The following is a 16672-nucleotide window of genomic DNA, read 5'->3' as shown; positions in this document are numbered from 1 at the left end:
TTTGAAATTCCATCTTTCCAAACATTAAAATGGTATTTTCAATTCCAAACCTCACCAAATCGGTTTGAATTCCATGATTCCAAACACACGGTTAAATATTGTCTCAAATTGGGCTAAGAGATTGGTTTATTTTATGTCGAGTTCAGGTTGCTTGGTAGGAACGAGTCCGAGTTTCGTCACAGACGATCTTTTGTGAGAGTTTCGTCTAGTAAGTATTTACGACTTTCTCTTTTGGTGATGGCGTGTAGGAGTTTTTGTGTGTAACGTTCGTGCCCTTTGCAATCTTGGTCTTTTACATAAAAAGCTTTGTAAAATATTGACATTTCTTTTTTGGGAGTGAATATGTGTTAATAAATTTGTAATATCTTATTCACTTTTAAAAATCTTTAAAGTTCGAAAAATATTTTAAAAAAAGGTGAAAGCTCTGAAATGGGCTATAAGGCAACCCAAAATTGATTCCCATCAGTCCAACCCGAACTACTTGTTATTAAAGATTAAGATAAGAAGCAACAAACAACCTGCAACGACGACAAGCCAAAACCCTCTCATTTTCCTTTGGTGAATCGAAGCCAAGCGAACAAGTGAGCTTTATTTCGTTTCTCAGTTTTTTATACACTACTATTCCCCGGATAAACCTCTCAAAATCGTCGTTCATGGAACTAATGATTCACACAAAGCAGACCCGCCAAGATTTCTGCTTATTTCGTCCCAAAACCTCCAGGCAGAGTAAAGATGTTAACATTCTATATTCCAAGTTTGGCGTGGTTGTGTGGAAGAAACGTTGTTCAAGAAATCTAAGGAGTGCTGGCACTCAGGTTTGGGCCGTTTCAAAGATTGAAACTTTTAATGAAAATAATGGGGTGTTTCGGCTGTCGGATGTGGAGGGAACCACACATGGACCGGGGAACCCATCTCATAGCTTTGAGGAGTTTGAGAGTAATAACCATCTGCGCCGGCTGGTTAGGAATGGGGAGTTGGAGGAAGGTTTCAATCATCTTGAAACCATGGTTTACGGGGGTGCCATTCCTGATATTATCCCTTGTACGAGTTTGATTCGTGGGTTCTGTAGAATTGGGAAAACTGATAAAGCTACCAGGATTATGGAGATTCTTGAGGAATCGGGGGCTGTTCCTGATGTTATAACTTATAATGTGTTGATTAGTGGGTATTGTAAGTCGGGGGAGATATATAAGGCCTTGAAGATGTTGGACCGGATGAGTGTTGCCCCAGATGTGGTTACATACAATACAATCCTAAGAAGTTTGTGCGATAGTGGGAAGTTGAAACAAGCCATGGAAGTTCTTGATAGTCAACTGCAAAAGGAATGCTATCCAGACGTGATAACGTACACGATTTTGATTGAAGCCACTTGTAAGGAAAATGGGGTGGAACAGGCTATGAAGCTCTTGGACGAGATGCGAAGTAAAGGTTGTAAACCGGATGTAGTTACATATAATGTCCTTGTCAATGGGATTTGCAAGGAAGGGAGATTGGATGAGGCGATCGAATTATTGAATGAAATGCCTTCTTATGGTATCCAGCCAAATGTAATCACACACAACATTATCTTACGCAGTATGTGCAGTACTGGGAGGTGGATGGACGCTGAGAAACTTCTGGCTGATATGCTTAGAAAAGGCTGTTCGCCGAGTGTCGTAACCTTTAACATTTTGATTAATTTCTTGTGTAGGAAGGGACTACTGGGACGAGCCATTGATATTCTGGAGAAGATGCCTAAACACGGGTGTACTCCAAACTCCTTAAGTTATAATCCACTGCTTCATGGCTTCTGCAAAGAAAAGAAGATGCATAGAGCTATTGAGTATCTAGAGATAATGGTATCCCGAGGGTGTTATCCAGATATTGTGACTTATAATACGCTGCTAACAGCTTTATGCAAAGATAGGAAGGTTGATAGTGCTGTTGAGATTCTTAATCAGCTGAATAGTAAAGGATGTTCTCCTGTTTTGATCACCTATAACACCGTGATCGATGGTCTATCAAAGATGGGAAAGACAGAACGTGCTCTGAAACTGTTGTTTGAGATGCGTGAAAGAGGTCTTCAACCTGATATTATTACCTATTCTTCACTTGTGGGAGGACTTAGTAGAGAAGGAAAGGTTGAGGAGGCCATCAAGTTCTTTCAAGACTTGGAAAATTCGGGTGTAAGCCCAAATGCTCTCACTTACAACTCTATCATGTTAGGACTTTGTAAGGCACGTCAAACAGATCGCGCAATTGATTTCCTGGCGCGTATGGTAACAAAAGGATGCAAGCCTAATGAGTCTACATACACTATTTTAATTGAAGGTCTTGCTTATGAAGGTTTCACAAAAGTAGCTCTGGACTTGTTGAATGAGCTGTGCTCTAGAGGAGTTGTGAAGAAAAGTTGTGCAGAACATGTGGTGGCCAAATTGTAGGTTGTGTGTTATACGGTCGTAATATATGGCCTTCAGTCACTTTTTCCATATACTTCAACTAAGATAATACCTGATTTCAGTTACCTGGTTTCATTTGCCATAATTTCCTCATTTAAAAACCTAGGGTACCATCGCACACGTAAAAATTAACGAGAAACTATAAACTACAATCCGAAATGATGAAAAGAAAAGGAATGAAAACAAAGGAAATTAAAAAAGAAAAGAAAAACTATGACGTCATTTTTTAAGCCTGGAATTAATAATAGTAATCATAGAAAGAGATTTCTTGGGATAACTGGTATAACAGAGACCAACAATCCACCATTTTAAGAATCCGTTTACTAATACACAATGGGAGATGATACGAGTTAATTTAAAATACTGATAGGATGATAAAAGTTTCGGAGCATCCCAAAACAGGGCGAAAAAACATCACCTGTTTCTCTCCATTGTGGTCCTAACACGTTGCAAAACCCGAACGAATTCTACAAACAAGGAGAAATCTAAAGCTGCAAGGTCAGTAGTACTATCTCCAGAAGCATAAGGATTCTGACATATTACTAAATCGAATCCTCGGAACTTTTTAATCAAATCTTCAAGCTTGTTACTTGATAACTTCTGACTGTCTTCAACTTGAATCAGCTCTCCACTCTGTCCAGTGTTCTCCCACCACTGTGTGACGATTCTGCGCTTATTTTCACAGGGCTCTACAGAAACAGCACCTTTCAAACGAATGCCAAGTCTGTGTAACGCAACTAAAGCACCACCTATTCCATTAAAGAATGACAACACTGTCATTCCTCCAGGAAACAAGGGCTTCAGTACCGAGAGATGGTAAGCCAGTGTATCTGTCTGAAAAGCGAGTTTAAGTGATTTAAGTCTATCCGACAAGCTAAATCCAGCTGCTTGAGTGTGGTGTGTTGGATAGCCCATGATGTGCTCTAGATGTTCAGGTTCAATTGGGGCCAATTTGTAATTGCCAAGCCATACAAGATTCAGTGCCTGGCATTGCTGGAGAAGGTCTCTCCGTTGTGCATCTGTGAGAAGCCCTTTAGACTCCGTCAACATTCTTCCAAACCTGTCACAAAGCTGAGATATTCCACTCGTTTCACAACTAATATTGCTCAACTGTTTCCTTGTATCCCACAAGGGCCACCATTTTCTAGTATGTGGTATAGCTTCTTGAATAGTCATTGGTGACTTTGGGAAACTGTAAAACCTATCTTCAGTGGGGAGGTTATGTATGTAGCCTTCCTTCCTGCTCAATGCTGAGCGCATTTCAGTATTCACAAACTCAGGCTGAACTGAATACAAAAATTGTGAGAGTTTGGCCCAAGAATCATGGGATAAATTTGTCACGTTTCCATAAAGAAAGTAAGGGGATTTTGCCACCACGCTAGTAAGAGTCTTGCAAGGCCTGGGAATAAGCATTGGTGGCTTTATATCTTCTTCCAGACTCCCCATACTGTTAAATTGTCTCTGCAAGACTGGGACACGATTACTGGTGGAATTGGGGTTCCTTCTTCTTGCTTCCACCAACATTCGGCCAACAGAATCGCTAGACCCTTCGGTAAACTCTTCCTTCAGCTTCTTCCAGTTGTTTGAGTTTTCAGTGTCTTCTTCTTTTGGCCTCTTGCCTTTCAATTTTTCAAGCAAATCAGAGATCCCAACACGAGCAGCAGCATCTGGACCGCATTCCTCAGTTTTTACAGTAATTGAATCAAAAGATTTATTACATAAGTAACCTCCCAACCCACTGTGTAAAGTTTTAGGATTTATTTGGGTTGTTGAAGTGCTCAAAGAAGTCGAGGAATACTGTGAATCACAAAAACCAGTTTAAATTTGTTAACTAATAATACCATCCACTACAAATAAAAGCAGGAAAATGCTCCATAAAAATGGCACCAACCTTGTCCGAATTTGGGCAACTGCCAGAAAGTTGAACTCCAAAAATTGAATCAGTAAGCTCTTGCAGAGATGCGTTAGAACCTGAAAAACAAGCACCGAAAAATAACAAAGAGATGCTTTAGAACCTGAAAAACAAGCACGGGAAAATAACAAGACAAATGGAAGAGAAAATGTGCAATTACTGCTCAGAGAAAATCAACATCCACGGCACACAACTCCCTATTTTAGTGTCATTACCAAAGATAGGGTTCAGTTTAGACAAATATTTATTTATTTATTTAGTTTTTTTATAAGGGAAAGAAACTTAAAATGTGTTTGAGCAAGATTTTTATAAAAAAATTATGAAAATATTTTTAAAAAATATGTTCTCCAAGTATAATTTTTAATAACTAGTTTAGTGTTTTCTTTATGTTTTTAGAATTCTTAAATCCCTTTTTACTGTAAAAAAATTTTTGTAAAATAGTTGGTCAAATACATATTTATTTTTAGAACAATTTTTAAAACCTTTTATAAAGATTTTGTAAAAAAACATTATTAAAAAAATGTTTAACTGAGTCCGAGTCCAAACAGAGCCTAGTTCTCAAATATGCAAATTTATGAGGCAAACAACAGAATCCTAATGACAGGTTTTCAGTGCATTAGGAGCATTTCCATGAAAAAACACAAGGAGATAACTGAAAAAACACAAGGAGATAACTACTAGAAACTCGATATAGAATCAATACACAAACAAATGGAAGATACAGCCGATAAATTCTTTGTTATTGCAGTCACCTCAAGTCTGAACAGATCTATGGCATTTTTCATTTATCCTGCTATTTATATTGTTCCAATAATAAATACCATATATTTTCCTTCTGTGCGTTTTAAGCCCCTTTCTTAGTGTGGAAAACGAAAAGTTGCATTTTGTATACACCAGCTCCTCGGTTAAAATTTCTCAAACAATTTCCCAACAGATGCGTCGGGAATCAGATTACAACTAAAATGATGACTTCGTCAGACATCCTGAGATTCTAGATATAAAATGAAATGGCATATAAGTAAAATCATAGGAACAAATGTCCAATACCAAGAGTGAACGATGATCTGGATACGATCTTTTTGCACGATATTGAAATCACCAACAGTAGCCTCAAAAACAAAATAACAGCAGAGGAAAGAAGAAACTTGGGTTGCGCGTGATTATACTACTATATGTCTATATCCAGTAGGCATAGTTTAAAAAACACTAGGGTATAAAATTGGCTAACTAGTTTAAGTGCAGGGGTTTTCACAAAAGAAAATGACGAGACAAAATTTAAGGTCAAACAAATTAATATGATGCCACCCTCTAATAACTTAATAGGGTAGTTTGGCAAGGAACTTGTTTAGGGTCCCAAGGAAAGTGGCAAAAATTATGGAAAAAACGATGCGTGATTTCCTTTGGGATGGTTTGGATGGGTACAAACACTTTCATCTTGTGAGTTGGGATAAGGTTTGCAAACCGAGGGAGCGAGGTGGATTGGGATTGGGGAGTATCGTCTTGAGGAATAGAGCGTTGCTTGGATAATGGTGGTGGAGAGGTATAAAGGAGAAGGAGACTTTGTGGATAAAAGTGATAAAAAGCATTTACGGACTTCAAGACAATGGGTGGGATTTGGGCTTGGCCAAAAACGTTACTTTTAGAAGCCCCTGGAAATTCATTTCTCGTACTTTCCCGGCAATTCATCTAATGTGGGGCTCGGTTTTGAGAGGGGGTAATTACATTCGTTTTTGGGAGGATGTGTGGGGGGGTGTGGGCGTTCCGCTTAAAGTTCGTTTCCCTTCTCTGTTTAGAATTTGTTCTGTGTCAAACAAACCCATTTTGAGCTTCTTAGAGGTGGTCAGTCATCAGGGCAGTCGAACTTATAGGTGGGATGTGCGCTTTAGGAGAAACCTAAATGACTTAGAGTTGGAAGAGTTTGTTAATCTTGCGGGTGTGTTAGATACGGTCATGGTTCAGTTAGGTGTGGATGATTATAGAGTTTGGTTGGGGGAGTCTTCGGGTCTGTTTTCTGTCAAATCTTTTTACGATTCTTTCTTCCCTGTCCAACACTTTCCTCTCTTCCCTTGCTATGATCATATTTGGAAAGTTCCTGTCCCACAAAAGGTGCAAATGTTCTCGTGGATTGTGGCGTTGGTAAAATTACCTACAGCGGATTTGGTGCAAAGACGATGGCCAACATGTGTTTTATGTCCTAATTGGTGCCTGTTATGCCAGCGTGATGAAGAGAATCGGGATCATTTATTACTTCACTGTCCGTACTCAAGGACCCTTTGGTCTATGGTTATGCAAGAACTCAGTTTTCAGTGGGTGTTTCCAAAGAGGGCTGCAGATATGTTCGTCAGCGATCCAGGTTTCTCTACGGGTAGTAGAGCTAGCATTCTATGGTTTGTTATAATTCATTATTTATTTTGGAGCGTTTGGATGGAGAGGAATAACAGAATCTTTAATGACACGATATCACACGTCGGCGTCGTGTGGGAGCTCATCAAATTCAGAGTGGCGACTGCAATCACAAGGATTAGAGAATTTCAGGACTTATCGATCTCAGATGTTGCTAGGGATTGGGTCTTTGTAATGAAGTGAAATATATCTAAGTTTCAAGTGTTTTGTCATGCGGATTTCTCATCCGCTTCTATTGTACCTCGAAACTTTATTAATAATATAATTATGTTTCTTATCAAAAAAAAAAAAAAAGAATAAACTTTCTTGATAACAACTGCGGTGCTTACCAGGTGAGCTCCTTTTGTTATGCAAAACTCATTATTTAATGTAACTTGTCCCTCTACGTGTATATATTGGTATGAATGAGTTTACCACTCTTTAAAAAAATAGAAAATGAGCTCACCACATTTCTCATATAACGTTTAGCTTCCTCCCCAACATCTGGTTTTCTTTCTCAGTCAACTTAGTCAATTAAAATTTTCCAATTTCATAATCAACTCACCACATTTCTCAAAAGCTATCGAAATCTCTTGTTCAGAAAAGCCGATTTCAAGCAATCTCAGTGTCTTCTCCATAATACCAAACAAGGCCTCATTGCTGCATTCCTGAAAATATGGATTTTGGATTAGCATGAAGACACAAAATGTTGTCAAATATGCTTCCCTGAATATGAACATGTGTATAATGATTTTCTATAGAGCGTGTTCAACAAGTGAAACATGATAGGAGATAGACAGAAAAGAAATACTCGAGTATTGATCATATACTACTCAATGCTAATTTCGGAGATCAAGACCTCCTGGCTTCAAGTTACAGACCAGATGTGACTTCAAGAAGAGGAATATTTTCAACTTATTAAGATTGCAGATTTAACGATTAAAATTCTTCTTCAGCTCAGAGAGATGATTAATAAAATCACGTAGCTGCTGCCACACGGAATACAGTCAGAACAAAAAACACAGGTATATAAGATTTTGCCAACCCATCTCATTAAACTTATCCAGGAAACAGACTAAAATGGATGCAGTCTCTCTGTCTGTTTTCTTAAAGATGCATTCATCCAGTTTTCCAAAATGTACAGATTTTTAACCTTTCTTATGCATCAACCCGTTTGCTGGTTTTCTAAGTTTTGGCCAATACAATCTCCATCCCATTATTTAAAGGACACAACTTCACACACATGACAGATGAATCCGTATATTCAATATCATCACAGATTACAGCTTTCTAGCTTAAAAACAACTGAAATTACCATATTCATGAGTATTGTGGGATATCAAGATTACTTAAGCTTATCACTGACTTTCTATTCGCTTGGAAATTGACAATAGAACCTTCAATGACTGGTATTATTTGGGCATTTTCCTTTGCATGTAAAACTTATTTTCCTATTTCACAATTCAGTCTAACAAAAGATTGGTTTCACCAACTTAGATCTTTTTTGCCCTTTATATTGATGTTTTTAGCTCCAGTTGAAAAGGAACAATCATGATACAATCACTGTGTTCGGATCATCGGGAAACCGACATACTGAACCAGAAAAACAAGTTAGTAGTTTTATTCTTACTCCAGTTAAAAATGAAGAATAGTGACACAATCCATGCTTGTCAATAAATTAGGGATTTTCATATTTTGTAAAGTAGCAATTTACCATAAATTAGAATCTGTCATTATATTTAGGCTAGAATTGTTCCATGAACTACTCTTTTTTGGCCCATTTACTGTATGCGGATCCAATCATGATCCTATAATAAGAACAAGAGCTCTTTCTCGATCAATCCACTTGTCCCTCATTCTTTATGGATCAGAAAGATACTATTCAATCTTGAATTTGTTCATTTGGAATCTGGGTTCTCGACTTCATTTTTCTTTAATATGAATTTCTTTTCCTATCTCTTTTTATATCATTCTTAAGTCTCATAGGTTTGATCCTCTAGAATCTGACCATTGAACGAAGGGTACAAAATCAATCAGGTTGATTTTTCAGGGGAGAAGGGATCTAGTGAAGATGATGGTGAAGATGGTATATTTCTAAGTGAATGTTAGCCGTTGAATTATAAGAAAATGACAATAATTTGGGATATTCTTCATTGATGCCATATCAAAGGCTTTGTCTACTCAAAGGAATACCTTAAAAACATGAGAAATGAGAACACACTCTTCCAACACGACCAAAAATCTGACCAGAGGATAAATCATGAAGTTCATGCTTTAGGTAATCCTAACTCCAATCAAAGTGATATTCATATTGCTCTCAGAAAATGTGTTAGGTCCTGCAGTAAACATTCTTTGTCCAATTTTATCTCTTATGATAATTTGTCAATTCCCTTTTCTAGCTTTTATCTCAAATCTCAAGTGTGGTCTTTCCAAAAAACATACATGAATCTTTAAATGTACTGAGTGTAGGGAAGCCATTGGTGAGGGGATATGAGAGCACTGGAAAAGAATGCTACCTGGGACGTGACTGGATTGCCCAAAGAGAAGGATACAATGGACTATAAGTGGGTGTTTATTGTGAAATACAATTTTGATGGATCCTTAAAAATATATAAACCTCGTTTGGTAGCAAAAGGCTATACACACACATATGGGGTAGATTTCTCTAAACTTTTTCTCCTGTAGCAAAATTTAATATTGTTTGTGTTCTCTTGTCAATTGCGCCAAATCTTGATTGGCCTTTGAATCAGTTGGATCACACCTTACAAAGATATCGATTAATAACATCTCGGTCTTGATTGTCTATGTTGATGATATCATTTTCACAGGAGATGACATTGAGGAAATGAGTAAACTAAAGCACAATTTAGCCAAAGAAATAAAAATTAAAGATTTGGGACAATTAAGATACTTTCTGGGAATGGAGATTGCTCGATTGAGGAAAGCAATAGTGATTTCACAAAGGAAGTACATTTTGAACATCTTGGAGGAGACAAGCATGAGTGGATGCAAGATTTAAGAGGTGAAAGGACGAGTTCCTATTGATACGGGCAGATATCAAAGATTAGTTGGGAAGTTAACTTATTTCTCTCACACTCGATCAGACATAGCTTTCGCTATGAGTTTGGTAATCCATTTCATGCGTTCTCCCTATGAAGAACATCTTGAAGCTGTATTTCGCTTTCTTCGATATCTTAAGGCAACTTCATGAAAAGGTTTGTTCTTTAAGAAAAACGGGGAAACAAAGATGAAGTCTATACTGATGCTGACTGCGCTGGGTCAATCATCGATAGAAGATCTACGACGGGATAATGTACGCTTCTATGGGGCAACTTAGTTACTTGGATAAGCAACAAACAAAGTGTTGTTTCCAGAAGTAGTGCAGAAGCTGAATTTCAGTCGATCGCCCAAGGAGTGTGTGAAGGACTGTGCTAAAAAAGGGTTCTCGAAGATCTTAGACAAACAATTAATTTTCCCACAACATTATAATGTGATAACAAATCTGCTATAAACATGGCTCATAATCCATTTTTACACGACATAACGAAATTTGTTGAAATTGATAGGCATGTCCATGTCATCAAGGAGGAACTTCAAGAATGAATAATTTGTATTCCTTTTGTTCGTAACTTGAAACAGCTCGTAGATATATTCAACAAAAATTTGATGAAACTATCGTTCGAGGATCAAGTCAGCAAGTTGGGCATGATTGATATTTTTGCATCAACTTGAGGGGAGTGTCGATGAATTAGATATTTTCATATTTTTGTAAAGTAGCAATTTATCATAAATTAGAACTTGTTATCACTAGAATTGTTCCATGAACTACTCTTTTTTGGCCTTTTGTTGTACACATCTTTTCTTTAACCAATGAATAATGAGAAATAATATTTTCTTACCCATGTTTTCTCATTCCCTATCCAAAATGTCTCATAAAAAGATCTTATTTCCTTTTTATGTGGTTTTCAACCTTCCTTAGCAGGTAAAGTGATAATGCAGAACTGGTATTAATAAGAGCTTGCAGCGCTCGTATAAATGATCGGAGTAATAATTCAGAGATACTTTAAACAAACATTTCCTTTTGTCATACTCATAAACACAAATGTTCAGAAATAACAGAAAGAAATCATCAAAAACCTCGTTGCTATCTTCATCTCCACTCACTGAAACTCTTGCAAGCTTTTCATACTTTTTGGCCATCCTTGCAGCAAAGATGAAGTCCATTAGTTGACCAATAGATGCATCCTCACCTGTGATGCAAAATAGGACCAAGTGTAATAATATGTACATTTACAGTTGAAGCATGCTTTGTTAGAAAGTAAAGTTCAAACTCCATCGCTAACCAAGTTTATCCATCGCAAACCGAACTTCCTCGATTAAGAAATTCATTTTTAACAAGGACACGATTTTCTCGTCAGCATATCCACTGCAAACATCAGGTTCCTGTAGGAGCCAAATATGACAGGTTATTATAGACCCATATGTTAGAGACTTGAAGGGCAAAAAAGACTCATCAGCTTATAGTTAAATGTCAGCCGCAAATTGACTAGCAAATAACTGAATAAGTATTTCGTTTAAACAGTTAACGAGCATCAACATGATAAGCGACTGGATGACTCCCAAGCATACTTCGTGATCTATGCATTTTTTAAAATGGAACTTAAGCGCCATATTAATAAGCAGACAAAGATGGACCGTGTATATTTAACTAACAGTCATGTCACATTTAAACTAGCACCAAATTCGAGATTCTTCAAATAGAAACATGCTACATACTATTTCTGAAAAATGCAGAAAGCAACTAACATGTCTGATTTATATCACATTTTCATGTACATCGTTGTCATATTAGTACTCAATTGGTACTTTTTGCTTCCAATGATTATGTGGGTAAACTACGTTTTAATTCTGTGTACTACATTCACTCACAGGCCAAAACTGACAAGATATACAAAACAAAATTCATGCCACAAAGATTCAAAACAAAGGAAGAGCTGAAAGAGTCGGAGAAAAAACTAAGTGCAGAAAAGGTTGACCACAGGAACCACATATATGTCCCTTGATCCAAGGCCAAAATCATGAAATGCCCAAAACGCAAAAAATTCATAGATGCATCAGCAGAGACCCATGGACACCCATGCGGGTGGACTGCGGACAACTCTCCAAAACTGGTTCACAGGCCTATGCCATGAAGTGCCCATAAATATGACCATGGAAAGCCACATTCATAGGAGTCGTATTAAGCACCAACCCATGCCAAGGTTCGTCCCCAGCTCTATGGTTTTGCATCTTTATTTGACATAATGCAACAGACCACAAAGTGATACCAGAGTGGTACACATGAGGGCCAACAAAAATAGATAGCACAGACTTGTGTCAAAGTCCATGCAAGAAACCGCACCAGCACAACTTAAGTAAAGAACAACAAGCACAAACTCGTGTGATGTGCTCTCACTTGAGGGTATTTGTGACCCCATACATAGCATCCATCAAAGAGCCATGGGCTTGAACACACTGTTCCACGGGTCTCAAGATGGAAATTTATCGGAAAACTGATTTTAGAAAGAACAGTTTCATTCATTTCAGCCTCAACTTTTGCGATATTTGGTCCCAGAAATTAGTCTTTTAACCCGAGTACAGAGTGAAAAAAGGAATTCATTCTTACAATTCGACAGTTAGAGTTGGGAGGAAAATTTCAAAGGTTATAGGCAATCAAATCCAATGATTGAGAGCTTCAAGGTGCATGATGCTACACATTCATTACACTGCTAGGCGCTAGCATTCATGTAAGATGAGTACTGAATTTAAATCAAACAAAAACATATAAAAACTGCTGAACCAAGCCATGATCTACTTGTTCATTTAATTTCACAGACTTTTACATGTACAATTTATTTCCCATGCCAGAAGGAAAGACTTGTAAAGGAAAACTCAAAAGATACCTCTTTTAATGGAAAAGCCCTATCCGAACAGGCATTGTTCTTTGTATCCTCATCAAAAAAGCTATCAAGAGAATCAGGTGATTCTGGTTTATGAAGAGCCTGGTATAATTCATAAGAAGTCAAGAAAGTCCAATTGCAACTTCAAGTAGATGACAGAAGTAAGAAGATAGATCCATTTCAACAATATGTTCTCGTGAGGACACAAAGACCTGGACTCAATAACAGGCTTTTAAAATTGGCGTCTCAATTCAATTGTACATTTGCGGGTAAATATTTTCAGTTAGACCATAATTCTTGCAACTGAATAAAAAATCACCAGATGGTTGTGGAATATGCTGCTAATTCATAGACAGATGCGGGTAAATATTTGCAGTTAGACCATCATTCTTGCAACTGAATAAAAAATCACCAGATGGTTGTGGAATATGCTGCTAATTCATAGACAGTTCCACAAAGTTCCACCATGATAAGCTGGAAGAATTCAGCATCATAACAGGATAATTTTAGCAGCTAATGGAGAGTTTGATTCAATCCCATGTCATTACAGTGTACAGATTCGTTGGCTATATAATTTTAGTTCATTCTGACTCAGACATGGAACATAAGATTTATTAGGTTCTATGGTAGGGGGAGAAGCACTTACGGAATATGCAAAGAGAGTCTCTAGTAATAAATCAGTATTTCCTTCACCTAAGACAGAAGGGAAATATCACTTGCTGGTTATCATTACTGAAAAACAATGATAATTTCCATGAAGCATTGCAAAAAAAAAAAAATCACTTTAAAAGATTTTCTATTTATTAAATCCTGAACAATAAAGCTCGTGAGATTTTTTCTCTTGGTAAACATTACAAAAGTTCACTTTCGATGAAGTTCTTAGTTCATTCGTAAGTATAAGCTAAACACACCATTTTCCTTGATTGCCTTATCGACGAGAGATGGCGTAAATCCCATGCCTACAAAGGCTGTTCTTAAATTGCTTTGCGATGAGCTAGCTTCATTGTCCTATAAATAAAACAGTTTAAAAATGCAACAAATAAATCTGCTCATAAACAAGTGCAAATTGCAACAAAAGCATCTGTAATTACATTAAAAGTTCATATGTAGTAAGGGAAAAGTGGCCTGCGGGCTGCATGTTATAATTAATGCTAATATTATGTGGAGCCTAATAGTTTATGTGAGGGTATTTTAGGTTTTTTTTGCACATTATGCATCCTTGATAGTATTTATAATTGTGGGTGGCAGTCATTGTGTTATAAGACATATACAAATAGAGAGTACAGAGAGAGAAGAAAAATATTTATGAGAGGACGGGTTATGGTAATTCTATTTGTCTTTTTTTTTTTTTTTTTTATAAGAAACATATTTTATTAATAATACGTTAAGAATGTTTACATAGTGGACTAGTGGTCCACTCTCTTAACGAACAACAACAGAGCTAAAATGTCACTGATACACATAATCCCAACTTCTCAAAAGATCTAAGACTGATACATTCTTAAAGTCATTATGATTGCCAATCCACATCGCAATATTAAACTTTATTTTGTCTCAGCAACTCTCCGCATTTTCTTCAATTTCTTCAAAAACCCTCTTGTTTCTTTCTAGCCATGTTGTCCAACATAAGCACTGAACAACTAGTCAACTACGAACCAAAAAGTTCTGCCCCTTGATCCCATATGCTGTCCTAAGTCCATATTCAGTACATCAGTTGTAGAGTTAGGCATCACCCACACCAAATGAAGTTCTTGCAAAGCTCTATGCCACAGTGATAATGTGAATGGACAATGAATTAGCAAATGATTCTGCGTTTCTGATGCGTTTCTACAAAGTACACACCAATTAGGTCGCAATGCAATGGAAGGCCATCTTTTTTGAATCATCTCCGAGATGGGTAACTTTCCCAAAGACACTAACCAAGAAAACATTTGGATTTTTTTTGGAACCGGAGTTTTCCAAATAACATTGGAGACCGAAGAGATTGAGAATCGATTAAGAGGAAAGAACGAATCGTAAAATGATCTAACCGAGAAAATACCCGAAGGATCCCCTTGCCACCGCAGAAAGTCATCTACCCCTTCTATCAATCTCACTGAATCTAGAATCCCTAACAACTCGGACAATTGATCCATCTCCTCATCCCTGATAGCCCTTCTAAATACAAAATCCCAAGACAGAGTAGACGTGTCACTATCAAAAAGTGCCACAAAGGATATCGGCATATTACGGATTGAAGAAAGCTGAAACAAAGCTGGAAAAGGATATCTATTTGTCTTGGTTTCACCATAATGACAATTTGCAGCGATGGCAAGTGAACGTAGCTCTCTCATCGAGATCACTATAAATCTTGTGTTCTTATGTGTTATTTTTCACCGATTTTATCGCTTTCAGTAAACAAAACTGGTACTTTATTCCTAACAATTAAATTTATTCATTTCAGCCATCAAATGATATTTAATGAGTTTATAGAGCAATCAAATTATAACCATGTTAATTTCACAAATTGTAGCTTTACTAATTAAAATAATTTCTCCATAATAACAAAGATTAACCATACCACCCCATGCTGTGGGCATATTTTTGGCAGAGGTAAATCATAGTCCAAAACCTCGTCCTTTGGTTTGATTCCAACATCATTATCAGGCACCAAAGAGCCCTCCTCGTCTGATATTTCCACTACCTCACACTGAAAATTAAGACAATTCAAATATGACATAAACAAACAAGAATAAGCAGTGTTTTTTTGCATCAATTTGACTTCAGTGAATGCCTACCATTTTAGCATTCCTTCCTCGTGATTCCCCCCTAAAAAGTAATATGAAGCTTGCTCCTCTCAGAAATTATGCTAGTTAACGAAAACAAATAAACAAATAACTAGCTAAATAAAACAATGATCACCAAAAGCTAAACTATAACGCGCGGAGGATGAGAACAGCGGGGAAAAGGTGAATTTATCAACTTTTAGCAATCGCAAACAAAAACAACAAAGAAAGGCGTGAAAATCACAGCCTGAAATCAGAACAGCTAAAGTTTGGCAATTATCAAAAAAATGTGAGTAGAAGCGGGAAAAAATCTTCCATTTCACTTGTAACCTAGTTCTAGGAAACAAACCGGAAGCCAAACTACAAATGCCATAAGTGGCCACGCAATTTCAAATTCCAGAGCAAGGCCTATAGCATCTGAGTGATGCATTACACCTTAGCGCGCTGAGCACCTGAACCGTCGCTGGATTTGCCTTAACTACGCGCTCCGAAGAAGGTTTGCACAACTTGGTTTGCGCAAAAAAAAAATTATTTTAGTTGCGCAAAATAAAAGATCTCTGCTATTCAACTGACCTCTCTGAACCAGCCTCACTGTTTGAGTCCACCTGTTGTACCAAATATTTATAATTAATAATAATATTGCCCACAGATCTCAAATTTATAACCAGGTACAACCTCTAGGTTTCGAGAGCGAAATAGTACACTGTGGTTTGGTAATGAGATTTGGGGGAAGATTTAAGGTAATAGGCTTCAAGGGTGAGATCCGCTGGGATCATCAGTTCATGCTGTCGCTTGTGTCGAGTCGAGTTGACCATCAAAATAAAATAATAATAATATATATATATATATATATATATATATATATATTTAATTGAATTTTTTGATTATTTAATAAATAAAAATTTATGGAAAAATCTTAATAACATTATTAATCCTTGATTTCATATTTTAGAGTGATAAAGTAAATAAAATTAATAGTTTTCACCACAAAATATGTATGTATATATATGTCAGTAGAAAATCTCAACCCGTGGGTTGGCTTGTTTAGGCCCGCGATCTGCTCAGACTGGCCTGTGGAGGCTGGCCTTTAAATGGGTTGGGAATGGGGCCAACCCGAATTAAGAGCTCTAGGACACGTTTCGTAACACTCTCATCCAATCTATGTTCCGATAAAAATTGAGAATATTTTTTATTCCCGATCTTGTACTGGACAAATTTTGGGAATCGAATGTTCGA

At 37.1% G+C, this 16672-nt stretch overlaps 2 protein-coding genes across 4 annotated transcripts; one reads left to right on the top strand and one right to left on the bottom strand.

The window, feature by feature from the left end:
- Positions 1–486: 486 nt before the first annotated feature.
- Positions 487–2503, top strand: LOC140830809 (uncharacterized). Its single transcript, XM_073194300.1, has one exon. It carries the CDS (start codon positions 654–656, stop codon positions 2418–2420), a length of 1767 nt encoding a protein of 588 aa, XP_073050401.1. The 5' UTR covers positions 487–653; the 3' UTR covers positions 2421–2503.
- A 173-nt stretch (positions 2504–2676) lies between these two features.
- LOC140830808 (probable inactive DNA (cytosine-5)-methyltransferase DRM3) lies at positions 2677–16154 on the bottom strand. Of its 3 annotated transcripts, none has more exons than XM_073194297.1 (11): positions 16010–16154; positions 15449–15519; positions 15232–15360; positions 13583–13679; positions 13318–13364; positions 12675–12773; positions 11076–11175; positions 10870–10982; positions 7298–7400; positions 4330–4409; positions 2677–4235 (listed from the first exon to the last, which is right to left on the bottom strand). In XM_073194297.1, the coding sequence occupies exons 2-11, from the start codon at positions 15449–15451 to the stop codon at positions 2853–2855; spliced, it is 2154 nt and encodes a 717-aa protein (XP_073050398.1). In that variant the 5' UTR covers positions 15452–15519; positions 16010–16154; the 3' UTR covers positions 2677–2852. The 3 variants fall into 3 exon arrangements, with proteins under 3 accessions (XP_073050398.1, XP_073050399.1, XP_073050400.1); XM_073194298.1 differs by having other exon boundaries at positions 15872–16010; XM_073194299.1 differs by having other exon boundaries at positions 15889–16010.
- Between the last annotated feature and the right edge of the window lie 518 nt (positions 16155–16672).

Source organism: Primulina eburnea, chromosome 4 (genome assembly GCF_022965805.1).
Source record: "Primulina eburnea isolate SZY01 chromosome 4, ASM2296580v1, whole genome shotgun sequence".
Classification (NCBI taxonomy): Eukaryota; Viridiplantae; Streptophyta; class Magnoliopsida; order Lamiales; family Gesneriaceae; genus Primulina; species Primulina eburnea.
Note: the sequence above shows the minus strand (reverse complement) of the source record. Positions and strands in the feature narration are given on the sequence as shown.

Excerpts from the sequence above, each read along its gene's own strand:
- LOC140830809 (XM_073194300.1), top strand. The coding sequence starts at position 654 with ATGGAACTAATGATTCACACAAAGCAGACCCGCCAAGATTTCTGCTTA.
- LOC140830808 (XM_073194297.1), bottom strand. Across the intron at positions 13,680-15,231 it reads TATGCCCACAGCATGGGGTG|GACAATGAAGCTAGCTCATC; the intron begins GTATGGTTAATC and ends TTTTATTTATAG. Across the intron at positions 13,365-13,582 it reads TAAGGCAATCAAGGAAAATG|GTGAAGGAAATACTGATTTA; the intron begins GTGTGTTTAGCT and ends CTTCTGTCTTAG.